General features: G+C 47.3%; 1 protein-coding gene across 2 annotated transcripts in view; it reads right to left on the bottom strand.

Moving 5' to 3' along the window:
* ETV1 (ETS variant transcription factor 1) overlaps nt 1-1,314 on the bottom strand; it is an 80,480-nt gene extending 79,166 nt beyond the window's left edge. The window contains exons 1-2 of one of the 2 annotated variants that reach the window (XM_074984671.1): nt 1,184-1,314; nt 613-747 (exon numbers count right to left, since the gene is read on the bottom strand). In XM_074984671.1, the coding sequence (XP_074840772.1) occupies nt 613-657 (45 nt within the window). In that variant the 5' untranslated portion in view covers nt 658-747; nt 1,184-1,314. Of the gene's footprint in view, nt 1-612; nt 748-875; nt 963-1,183 lie in introns of those variants that run through there. The other variant, XM_074984672.1, reaches the window with a different exon arrangement.
* Nucleotides 1,315-13,466: the final 12,152 nt, after the last annotated feature.

Here is a 13,466-nt window from a genome sequence, read left to right as displayed (position 1 = left end):
AGCAGAGGATTAAGCTGAGTATCTAACATCCTCCATACTTGTGCCTATATGCAACATATTCCTATTTATCCATGTATACATGTCTGTATAGATACATACGTAATACGCTCCAGCTGCAGCACAGAACTAGCATATATATTTAGCAATCTGGAGTACCTAGATCTACACAATAGCATAAAAATCTCCTTTGCTTAAACTAGTCAGGAGAATTCAGAAAAGGACATTCTAGCAGGTTGCTTTGTGTCCAAATGTTATTTGCAAAAGTGGGTGCAAAAATCCTGAAAGCAAGAAGTGTTAACGTTTGCCTCAACTTCTTTCTTCTAGGTGTTGCAGGCAAACACAGGCAGAAACTTTGCATGCAGCTGCAGCTGCTGCCCTCCTCTTCCGCTAATCGTGTGCATGCTTTTACTATTTTTGAAGAAAAAAATGTATCTAGAGAAAATTATGTTCTGATCAAACAACAAGAAGATAAGCCCATCTTAAAGGCAAGGCTCCTACAAGAAGAGTCCTCCCTACAGCGGTAACAAAGCAGATACTATGGACGCAAAACTCCCCCAGAGAAATAAGTCGGAGTCAAGTTAATAAACACCAACTTTTGAACTGATCACTCACGTTGGTGACCATGTAAGGCACTTGCTGGTCATAAAATCCATCCATTCTGCAGCTCTTCCACAAGTCTTAGCTCAGTGTTTTTATTTTCTGGGCATTGGACCTGATGATTTCCTCAGGATCTGGTCTCCAATCAGCCTGGAGGGGAATACAAGATGGCTTTTAGATTTAAAAAAAAAACCATGAATGAACCGCTTGAATTTGCATAGCTAATTAACCTCAAAGAGTCCCATTCATAAAAACAACCCTCCCTTTCCGGCTTTCACCTGGGTTCTAAGCAAGAGCCAGGGTAAAACACAGAGCAAAAGCCACTTTTTCCAGCAGCGGAAAGCAAAACAGGCGGCGAGCTATTTATTTACACTCCGACTGTATCCCTAGAGCGATCTGTGCAACTGGCAGCTCTGATTCGCAAACGTGTGCAGAACTAGTAATGGCGAACAACATGACTCGCTTTGCACCTAACGGGAGTAGCGAGAGAGCGAGACGCAGCTATCTTGCTTTTAAAGGATCGTTTTTGCAACCCACAACCATGCAATTATCTGGAGCTACGGGAAAAGTTGCTGGAAAGACCCACCTGAAGGTAACGCAAGGCGATCGGCTGCAAAAAATTCCCTCCAAATTTAATAAAAACATTAATTATTTCCCAGCACTTCCCCCTTGGAAGCTGGAAGCGCCACTGACAGAGCTCAATTCGGTGGTTTTTCCTCTGGTTCTCCTCCAGGGGCCTCCAGTCCAAACTGATGGATCTCTGCCTCCCATTGGCTCTCCGTGTCTTTCACAGGATCAGATTTCTGCCTGTCAGTCAGGCTGCCTCTTTCCCTCAGGGAAAAAGGTAAAAGCTGGATCCTGCCGGATTCTGGTGGGTCGGGCCAATTTTTGGTCCGAGCTCCCTTAAAGCAACTGCATGAGTAAAGAATAAGCGCAGCTGCTTGTTTTTGTTCAGAAAAAAAAAAAAAAAAAAAAAACAGCCGAAGAAACATCCCAGTGTAACAGTGCTACAAATACCCCTATCTAGCAGCTGGCTCCAAACAGTAAACTTGGCCCCTCAACCTGCAAATGTCACTGCTTCAGAGAACCAGCGTGGCTCTCTCCTGCTTCAGCCACAACAACAACAAAAACCCCGTGGCATAAATATATTCCTGCACAACAATTCATAACCAGCATTGGATCCTTCCAAATACTGCCAAGATTTGGCCTGAAACAGCTGGATTCCACTGCCTAAATACAGAACATGTTTCGCCATTTCCACAGTGCACAAAATCCAAACACCAGTACCTTCCAGTACAACAGCAACACAAAAATCCTCAGACCCAGCATCTGGATCCTGCCAAATTTTGGTCACGAACCCAGAAACTCTACAATCAGAGTCATACACAGAGATCTGGGATTTTTGGATGATTAGGAGAAACCACATGTACACTAAATTTATATTAAAACCAGGGAATGCAGCTAAAAATTAGGTGGAGCCAGTAAGGTAGCAATGCAAATTACAGATTTTGCATGTTTTGTGTACTAGGATTTATCCAGGTCCAGATTTTTCAGTTGATTAATAAAAGCAACACTTGCTTTTTATGTTGATGATACCATTTCTGGGAATTGTAGCCAAAATTTAGCGGGAGCCAGGTGCCGGAACTAGGTTTTTGTGGTGCTGTTGTGCTGGGAATTCGGTAAGTGTTGTAAGAGAGACTAAGCTCTCTACTTCAGGCAGTGGAATTTGGAGGGTTGGAGTCAAAAGCTGACAAGATCTGTGTTTTTGCAGGACTGCTGTACCAAGATGCATTGGCATTCTAAGCTCATCAACACTTGTTCTCTGTTTAGTCAGTAAACTTTGGAAGGTTGGGGGGGGCTTTATTTTGAGCATGGAAGGAGGAGCTGAGTCCAAGAATCTGTGGCACTGCTGTGGTGAGATTAATCAGGTTTTACATTTTTTTAGGTTCAGCCAGAGCCCAGTCTAAATGTATTTTTATTTAATTAATGGAGCCAAAAGGATCCAATATTTACCCTGACTCTTTCTCATTCTAGTCAGAGATACTCTAGTCTTCCTGCAATGGATGTAAATGCAAAAAGTAAAAGTGGTTTGCACAACCAGTGCTGTTACTAACTGTGTATGGTATTGTTTTCATCATAGCACAGTTTATTCTGAAAGTTACTGTAACTTTATTACACTCTATTTTGGGATCAAGAAAATTTGTCTCCACAACTCTTTTCCTCTTTCTTCCTTTATGCTTTAATATGGGATTCTCTTTGACCTTCTAGCTCAGTAGTTTGAGTGTTGGCCTACTAAACCCAGTGTTGTGAGTTTAATCCTTGATGGGGCCATTTAGGGATGTGGGGCAATTAGATCTGAAAAAAGTTTAAGCTTGGTTTTTTTTTGTTTTGTTTTAGTGTGTGTGTGTGTTTTAAACAGACCTGGGTTATAGGAAAGTACTGCAAGCTATTTATTAGTGTATTATAACAGGATATTTTTGTCCAAGTGCTTTACCCATGAAAGCTCATGACCTAATAAATTTGTTAGTCTCTAAGGCTATGTCTAGATTGCAGTTTTGTCAATAAAATGGCCATCTTGTCAACCAAACCCACAGAGCATTCAGATTGTGTTCTGTCGACAGGAAGTCAACAATGCAGCGCTTTTGTCAACACCCTTATTCCACTGACCACAAGGAAGAAAGCCGCTGTTGACAGATCTCTGTTAATAAAACATCAGTCTGGATGTTCTGGGGGTACTTCTGTTAACAGAAAAGGCCTCCAGGACAGCGTACAGATACCCCAGGCACACCCTGTCCACAGCAACCAGCACTCGATGATTCCTGCCTCCAGTCATTCTTAAAACTTCAGGAAGTCTGGGAAACACTGTGGCAGGAAGCTGAGAGTGTGTGAGCAGCAGAGCTACCATTTGCAGTGCCACATGCCCTCACAGCTGCACCTTGGTGAGAACATTGCCGGATGGCAGAACACCATGCACCCCGAGGCCCCCCTGGGCCCTCAAGGGAGCAGCCTGAGGGGTCACAGGATCCGCCCTGGGACTCCAAGAGGTGGGTCCCCTCCTGGAGAGGGCCCTTTTGGACTTGTGAGAGGAGGGGGGAACCCTCCAGGACCCCGAAGCCAGGCACTGGAATGCTGAAATATACAGCAGAAAGGCTACCACCCTGGCTGAATGGGGCCACCTCTACTGCAGCCTGGAGCAGGTCCTGGTGAAGGTCAAGGAACTGAGGCAGGGCTAAGTCGCTCTGGGTCAGAATAGAGGCAGGGCCCAATGCTTTTGGTCAGGACCAGCAACATGCCTGTACTATCAGGAGCTGAGCAGCATTGAACGGCACTCAAGGAGGAGGAGGAGGAGGATGCATCCCAGCCACAGCCCACACCAGAGCTGGAACCAGACTCGGAGGCCAGCAGCCTCTGGCTGTTGTTGGGCTCAGACCCCGGCAGCCAGGCCACCTCCCAGGCATCATCGGAACTGGGCGAGGGTCCTTCGGGTGAGTACCCCACGCGTCACACACCCCAGGGCATGGGAAGCAGGCACAGGCAGGGTGATCTGTGAGCATCACTTGGGCAGCCTGAGTGGGACCTCGTGCTGCGGTCCCAGCGTGCGGAACCTCGCGCAACAGCAGCGCGTGGCACCCGGGCCCAGCAGACAGCCCCCGGGCACAGATGACATCCTGCTGCCAGGCTCACAGGAGGCTGGACGAGCCTCAGGCCCTGGTGGGGAGGGCAGGGCTCCCAGCACCTGGCACAGTCAGAAGTGGATTAGCCACAGAGTGGATGGCCTGACCCCAGACATACTGAGGAGCGCGGCACCCGATAGAGGCGTTGCCCACAGGTGAGAGGCAGCACCCACTCTGGCGGGCAGTGCCGCAAGCCGCAGGTGTGTGAGTGGGCCCCAGGGAGGGAGAGGCTGCTCCCTGCTCACCTGCCACCCATGAAGGGACCCCTCCATGGCCTGACATCCCCCTTGGCTGCTAGCCCATCCAGCAAGGAGAGCCACAGTAGTTAGCGTGGTCCCAGAGGCACCACGGAGTCGCCGTGTGGCAGGGCCCTCTGTGCAGGCCACAGATAGCTTTGCTTCCAGGACATCCCCATCCCTTGGTCTGGGAGTGTTGGTTGAGGCTTACAGTGGGGTGCAGGGCCTTAGGGGCTGCGTTGCATGAACAACTCACCATCTCTCCTCCTCATCTTCCTTGTAGCTGGACCCACGCTGTCCGAGGGCCGGGCAGCCCCCACCTTGCTACCAGGCCAAGTCCACAGTCAGGGAGACCATTGAAGGGTGTACAAAGACTTCTAGCGGGACCGCAGTGCTGCCTTGTGGGCCATCCAGGGAAGAATGGAATGCTGTCTCAGGCCCCGCATGGAGTGGTGGTCGTGGGCCTGGGACCAGCTCGTGTCCCTCTTTGACGCTGTCATCAGCGTCTGGTGGGACATGCTGTCTCAGTTGCCTGTGGCCTCCCCCACTACTCTGCACTCACTGGCCTTCCCACACAGCATCCTGTATGTCTGCCTGATCCCCTGGGTGATGGCCGTGGCCCCTTTCGCTGACTCCCGGCTTCCTGTGCCCCCAGGTTCCCGCTGCTCCCCCTGCCCACCCAGACCCCGCCACAGCCCCTGCTCCCCCCCGCCGACTCACACCCCACCGCAGTCCCTCCCTGCTCATACCTCCCCCTGATCCCAGCTGGAGTTGTGGAGGGGTGAGGAGGCAAAGGGAGGAGACGTGGTGGGGATGGGGTAGGATTGTGGGCCTGAGGTCCACAATGGGGGTGCCTGGGGAGGGTTACTGGGGACCATAAGAGAAGCTCTCCCTCGGGGCATCCCAGATCTGCAGCCCATCCTGATGGACCTCATGGATGGCAACTGTGGCCGGCTGCTCATAGGCACACTTCACGCGGCCAGCAGCCAATGGCCCCCCACCTCCCCTAGAGGAAGGCATCCCCCCTGCCCCTCCACAGGGCTGTGCAGGACACAACAAGCTCCCACAGCTTAGTGGTTATTGTGCTCCCCAACATCCAGGCGGGTGAGCAGGCACCTGAACTGGGCCCTGAGGCAACCAAAGTCACACATGGCCTGCGTCCTGCTGCTGTCTGGAGCTGAGCATTGTTTCAGGAAGACAAGCTCGTTCAAAGATTGGGTTTATTTTCGAAAGAGTCCTGTCTACGCTGCTTTTTTTTTCTTTTGAAAGAATCTCGTATGAAAAGGAATTATGCAAATGAAGCATGGGATATGTAAATCAATGCCTCATTTGCATTTTCAGTTTTCCTCATTTGCATTCCTCTTTTAAGTATTCACATTACTTGAGCTACGTGTTTGTTGTAACACACTGAAAGCACACATCAACTGGGCACAAATCAAAATTGGGGCACATAAAAAAGTCCCAATACAATTAAAGCAAACAGTTTGATAAACACCAATTTCACCTAGCAAATTTGAAAAGAATTTAAATATGTTATTAAAAGAAGAAATAAACCCAGCAATCCGGAATTATAAAATCTGTATAGAACATGGCAAAAAAATCCAAATTACATTGAGAGCAAAAATGGAAAATTACATTTGAGGACATCATTAAAACTGCCAACTCATCCGGTCCCCCATTTTACAATACTGAAACTAAGGGAAAAATCCTTCATAAGCAAACAGAAAAAATATGACTTTGATAGTATATACAAAAAGCTTTTGAAACAACACTGAATACAGTAGTATATCCAGTTGCCCTTCTGTAGGTTTTTAACCTAACCCTCCAATCCAGACACCTAATATACCAGCACAGGGACTGATTAAGCACGTACATGAAAGCAAAGATACCCAGAACCCAAACAATGATAGAACTATCTTTGTTAGCAGCAACATTATAAAATTATTCTGTAGCGGCTATTCTGTAGCGGCCTCAGTCCACTAGTGATACCTTGTTTTATCATCTGTGATATAATCCATGAAAACCAAATTCTCCCTAAGAAATTAACTGCCTGCCGCATTTTTAACCTGCTGGGGGGCTTATCAAGATATACATCTATAATCTAATAGCTCTGCTGGAACATGGGACTCCCCCTAATGGTTTCTATGTACTGATTACCTTGTGACGCTTATACACGTGCAACATAGTCATCTGGGAAACATAGATGTACTGGAAACCTATAGCAAAATATGAACAATAGATCCTAACCAGAAAAAAAAAATCAAAGTATTTCAGAAAGAGTTCAGAAAACAACCAATGCAGTCTAAAATTTGACTAGAGAAAGATGAAGCTTGAATACATTTGACATTTATATATCCAGACCTTATAATAAAGATATTAGAAAACCTAAAATAACCCTACAAGTATAAAACAGAAAAATGGTCTGGCAGTCCTGGAAGTTTGATCTCATGAAAAAAATATATCACTGGACTGGATCTTAGGAGAAATATGTCCTACTGCTGGCTCTGTCACTGGCCTGCTGGGAGACCTTGGGCAAGTCATGTCACTTCCCTGTACCTCAGTTTCCCTCAACTGTAAAATAATACTGTAAAGCACTTGGCACTCCATCTGTGGAAAGTGCTCTATGAGAAAACTAGGTGTGATTATTATTAATTGTTCAGAGGAAACTGGCCTTAGACCACAGCCACTCTTCAGACATCCCAGGGATTTCCACTAAATCTGAGACCCGCTATCTATCTTTCTACCTACCTAATTAAATGACCCTCACTTTCATGATTCCTGGGCTAGAATTAATGAGAAAATGTGGAGGGGAGTTTTGGCAGGGGAAGGTTTGTTTGTTTGTTTGTTTTCCCAACAGTGGAACATTTAAATAACAAACAAAAATATATTTTTGTCAAAAATTTTCACAAACAACTGGAAAGTCAGAATATGAAATATACTGATTGGGCTTGTCTACGCTACCTCCCTACTTTGAAGGGAGGATGGTAAGTAGAGTGTTGGGAGTTTATTGATGAAGTGCTGCGGTGCATATGCAGCACTTCATTAAGCAAATTCCTCCCTCCCCCCACCCCCGGCGGCAACTCCAAAGTGTTAAACTTTGAAGTGGCGGTTCACATGTAGCCGCAGCTCAAAATTTTGAGGAGTAAAGGAGCTTCAAAGTTGCCCAAGCACTTCAAAGTACCGGCAGGTGAGCCGCGGCTACCCACAAGTCGACACTTCAAAGTTTTACACTTCGGAGTTGCAGCGGGTGGGGGGGAATTAGCTTAATGAAGTGCTGCATATGCACCGCAGCACTTCATTAATAAACTCCCAACACACTACTTACCATCCTCCCTTTGAAGTAGGGAGCTAGTGTAGACAAGCCCATTCTGAAACAATACCACAGGGGAGTGGGCGGGACCTCCAGAAAGGGGCAGGACAATGGAAGGGCAACAGTGTTTGGTTTGCTGGAATGAGAAAGTTAGTTGCTGTGGTGGAGTGCAGTGGGCTGGGAAAGGTGGGTGGGGCAGAGAAGAGTGAAGTGGGGCAGGTGGCTGGGCTGCTCCAGTTCCTACCACTGCAGTGAGTGAAGGAGTAGGCTGAGCCCTGCTGCTGCCCTGCATCAGCTGCCCATAATCTCCCAGGCCACTCCTCATCCTTAGGTCAGTAGAGGTGCTGCTGCGAGCCTCTGCCTCCAAGTGTGGGGCCTGAGTGGCCACTTCAAACTGCCCTGTGAATGGCACGGCTCTGCACAGGCACTGTGTAATACAGCCATAGGATGACTTGTGCAGCCCCTGGGCAAGCCCTGGTGTAAAAAGTTTGAGGCTGGGAAAGAAGGAGTACCACTGTGATTCTCGGCAGAGACATCCCATGCAGAGGATTAACAGGGCTGGCCGTTCTAGGCCCCAGCTTTTGGGGACCCTGTGACACCCATCCGGACTGCCCTATGGGCGAGAAAGATGGGGGGGGGTGGTACCTACAGCCCAGGGCTGGACATGGCAGAGGCAACAGGGGTCACTCCCTCCCCACACACACACACTCACCACTCTCAGGCAGTGGGAGTGGCAGTCTGTTCTGCTCTGCTGCGCTGTGCCATGCTACCTTCCCCAGCCCCAGCCTGCTGCACCTCGCTGCTCCAGTACGGCCACCTGTGCAGAAATGAGCTACAGCAGGCCCAGGCCCCCTTATGGGGGGGAGGGGTTAAGGGGCAGGGCGGGGTGGAATAGGGGAGGGGCAGGGCCTGCAACATGTGGGGGAGTTGCCCCAGGTCCTGCACCTGCCCTCGGGGTGGCCCAGATTTTGGGTTGCACATTCACAGGCAACTCAGAGGTATCCCAGCACATGCTCATACATGACACTCTTTGAGCAGCCTGTAATCCAGAGAGCGTAGAAATGATTCACACAGCTTTCCCAGAGAGGTGCCAAGCAAGTTCTCACCGCGAGTCCACACTAGGCATGCTCAAAGGTTTAACACAACTGTTAACATAATACCGCCCCCCTACAGAACGTGCTAACTATCCTTATAGTCTCCCCTCGTCCATACCACTAGCCATCCACCCCTCCATATGGGCCCTGCCATATATGAGGGATAGCTCAGTGGTTTGCTTGTTAGCCTGCTAACCCAGGGTTGTGAGCTCAGCCCTTAAGGGGGCCATTTAGGGAACTGGGGCAAATAGATTTAATTAAAAAAAGAAAGAGGGGGGATGTAAGTGGTGCTTGGTCCTGCCAAGAGGACGGGGGAATGGACTTGATAATCTCCTGAGGTTACTTCCAGCTCTATGAGATGTGTATTGCCATGTGTCTTCCCAAACACACCCAGCCGTCTCTTCCCTCCCATAACCACTATCCTTTTCACATACTGGAACACAACATCATGCCAGTCCAAGAAAAATATAATACTGTAACTGAGAACAGGGCACAAAAGTCGAAGCCCTCTGGACATGAATTATTAGTGCAGGTGTAACCCACACACCTTCTGGGTGTAGCATATTTATGGGCAAGTTACTATTATGGTTTCATTTAAAAGAAATCAAAAGAGTAGCACTTCATATCTTTCCAAGTAGCAAATGTGCAACTTGTGTTAGGACTGAAAACCAGTTTAGCCGTTAAATTAGTTTTAAATATGTTTGCTGTAAATGCCACAGCAGATGAAACAAATTGAAGTTGCACTTATGGGAGGTGTGAACATGACCAGAGGAGAAGGGGTGGCTGGATACAATTAAATGGTTATGTGTCATTATATATCTGCATATGGCAGATGATGATGGCTGTCTGGGTTGTTACAGTGGGAGAGGTAATAGTTGTCTTTGCAGGGGAGGTGAGATCTCACAAGTTGTATTCTCAGTTCTGCCACCCACTATATAGTTTTAATGCATTGCATTTAATTTTATTACTTAATTGTATTGCAGTAATGCCTAGGAAACCTGATGGTGGATCAGGGCCCCTTGTGTGGGGCACTGTTCAGTCACGGAACAAAGAAGACAGTCTGTGTCCCAGAGAGCTTACATTCTGTTTGTCAGACGGGATTCAACACATCAACAAAACAGAAAACAGACAGACATTTGGGTGGGAGGATGAACTAACAAAATAGAAGTCTCATCTTAACGCTTGTCTAACCAGTTCCAGACACAAAAGAATTTGTAGGCTTCACAACAGAGGACAATGAGTCTGCTTTCCGAATACTTATAGGGTGTTGATCCCCAAACATAAGAGATTGCATGAAAGAAAGTGCAATGACAATTGAGTAAGAAACATTTTTCTGGGCAATTAAGGCTGCATTCATTGGCAGTTTAATGCTGGGTTTGCCATCAGATAGACTGGAAGATCTAACAGATTCAAAGGAACAAAATCATGGAGGAGCTTGTGATTGGTGGAGGGTGAGAGCCAGCAGAGGGGTGAGGTCTCAGGAAGAGGATCCTAACAGCAGTATTTGGATTTGACTTTTTCATGGGCTGGGGTTATGGTGATTAGTGTCAAGCCCAGAGAAAAAGAGATTTCACAAAGTGAGGGGTGTTATGAGGATTAAACAAGAGGCTGTACAGACACAATGCCAACTCTTTGATATGTTATGTAGGTAGAAGTGAAGAGACTTGAATATAGATTGGAAAAAGGGCTGCATTGAAGATGGCACAAGATTATGGGCCTCCAAGTGATTGTCCATTGTGACAAAAAATTGGGGGATGGACAAAGGCTTGACAGAGCTATATTAGTCATGTTAGGTCATGTCTGTATTGCATTGCTTCAGTGATAAAAGTAATGTTAACACAAAAGAGTTGGCAAAAAGCAAGTTGCCAAGTCACACTTACACTGCCAGCCTCCATCAACATGTTGTGGTCACATTTTTACTTCTCTTATGGGTAGAAGAGCAAAGCAATGGCACTGGGTGCAAGTCAGTCAGAGAATGTCAAGAAAGTCTCCTGTTAACTATCCTTTTGCCTCAAAGCTCCCTCCCATGCAGACAAAGCTGCAAAGGACTTCAAGAGGTCATTGAGTCCAGTCTCCCACCACCAAGCACCATCCCTAACAGTTTTGGTTTTTTTGGAAATCTAGTTGCCCCAGATCCCTTAAGGGCCTCCTTGAGGATTGAACTCCTAATCCTGGGTTTAACAAGTCAATGGTCAAACCACTAAGCTACCCCCACCTGCTTTGGCAACCTTTAAAACTGACAGCATGTGCTCTGCATTCAAGCATCTGTGAGAAAGATCGCCGGGGTAGCCAAGTTAGTGTGTATCTTCAAAAGCAAGAAGTCCTGTAGCACCTTATAGACTAGCAGATATTTTGCATCTCATGAAGCAGGTCTTTGACCACGAAAGCTTATGCTCCATAATATGTGTTAGTCTATAAGAAGCCACAGGACTTGCTGTTGTTTTAGTGAGAAAACATGGATCACAGAATACTCTTCTATGCTGTGTTCAATGTGCTGAGAACATCACACATTGCAGCAGAACTGCTTTTGCTCTTAGTGTCTGATGATGAAGAGTTGGAGGAGAACATGGTGAGTGACATGAGCAACAGTGACTTTGCATTGTGTTTGCTTATCACAGAGCATGTGTGCAGTTTAAACCATTGCTTTTGGTCTAAGGAAACCAGCCCTTAATGGGTGGCTTGCACTGTCATGCAAGTGTGGGATGAAGACTAGTGGCTACAGAACTTTAGGATGTGTCAAGCCACCTTTCTGGAGCTGTGTGCTGGGTTGGCCCCCAACCTGCAGCCTAAGAACACCAAAATGAGAGCTGTTCTCTTGGTAGAGACGCTTGTGGTAATTAACCTGATTGCTATTGGTCATCTGTGAATCAGCTTGGAGTGCGGAGGTCCACCTTTGGGGCAGCACTTCTGCTAGGTTGCAGGGCAATAAATTGCATTTTGCTGCACAGGACTGTGACTCTGGGAAGTGTGTGCGACGTAGTGGCTGGCTTTGCAGAAATGGGCTTTCCAAACTGTTGAGGGGCAATCAATGGCACACATATTCCAATCATAGCACCGCCTTGCCTTGCCTGGCCACAGTTGAATGATGTGCTTCTCCATGATGCTTGTGGGTCTGTGATCATTTCACAGATGTAAACTGTGGGATGGTCTGGAAAGATGTGTGATTCACCATCTTCAGGAACATCCTGTACAGAAAGCTGCAGGCAGGTATTTTCTTTCCAGATCACAAAATTACAAGGGGGGGTGTGTTAATGCCCAGGGTGACCCTTGGTGACCCTGCTTACCTCCATATAGCCCTGGCTCATGAAGCCTTAAATGGGCATCTGGACAGCAGTAAGGAGTGGTTCAACAACAGGGGTGGGAATGGTGTCCCTGGCCTCTGTCAGAGGCTGGAGATGGATGACAGGAGACAAGCCGCTTGATCGTTGTCTTCGGTCCACCTCCTCTGGGGCACCTGGCACTGGCCACTATCAGCAGACGGGATGCTGGGCTAGATGGACCTTTGGTCTGACCCAGTAATGGCCATTCTTATGTTTTTAGGGTAAGTTGATGCCCCCTGGTGGTTGAGTGTGCCTTTGGGAGTTAAAGGAGAGATGGAGGTGTCTCCATGGGAGACTGGACCTTCTGGTGGATCATATTTCAACGGTTTTGGCCATGTGCTGGTGTTTACGTAATTTATGTGAACGTAAAGGGGAAGCATTTACTGGTGGATGAAGTGCTGAGGTGTAGGAACCCATAGGATGACCATCAACATCAGAAAGGTTCTGAGGAACCACTTTGACAATGAGGAATGCCAACATTTTACTGTTTTGGGGCTGCTTCCCTGCCTCATCCCACAGCTCTCCAGAGCAAGGCTTTCCCATTACACCACAGGATATCACAGGCTTCCCCTGTGCCAGAGCAAGTGCTGCGGATGTTGTAACACAAAATAAAGTATGTAAACACTGCATTGATTTTTCCTTTATCCATCAGTATAAATGATGGTCAAACATCAGCAATGGAGAACGCTTGCTAGCAAGTAGAGTGAAAGCATACAATTGGAGCTTGAGGAACGCATCACAACTGTGTCAGTGTCCATCTGTCAGAGTCAGAGCTACATTGGTAAATGGAGCGTGGTGGTAAAAAAAAAACATCCCCAGACATTGAAAAGGATTGCGTGGGTGTAAAGGAAGGATTGCTGGATACAGAGTTTTGCATGTGTTGCCAGGAGAGGGTCTGTCAGGGGTAGAAGGCGGGTCGATGGGTAAAGAGTTTGGGTGAAGGTGCTATCAGGGGAGACTTTGCCAGTTCTTTTTGCTCTGCATCTTAACTAGACAGAACAGCATATCTGACTAGTCTTCTGTTAGCTTCAGCCTGCATTCAGTAGTTTGTTTTCTGTGTTTCATCTCCTTAGCCTGCCTCTCCTCCTTTCTGTCCATTTGAAGTGAAGCGCATTGCAAAACACCCTTCGCTAGGTCCTCTCTCGTCTTTCTTTCTTTTTTTTTTTCCCCTAAGATTACATGATGGTCAGCAGTGGAACTTGGCTGCCTTCTCGAGACTGTACCTGCAAAAAGTA

Source organism: Carettochelys insculpta, chromosome 2 (genome assembly GCF_033958435.1).
Source record: "Carettochelys insculpta isolate YL-2023 chromosome 2, ASM3395843v1, whole genome shotgun sequence".
Lineage (NCBI taxonomy): Eukaryota > Metazoa > Chordata > Testudines > Carettochelyidae > Carettochelys > Carettochelys insculpta.
Note: the sequence above shows the minus strand (reverse complement) of the source record. Positions and strands in the feature narration are given on the sequence as shown.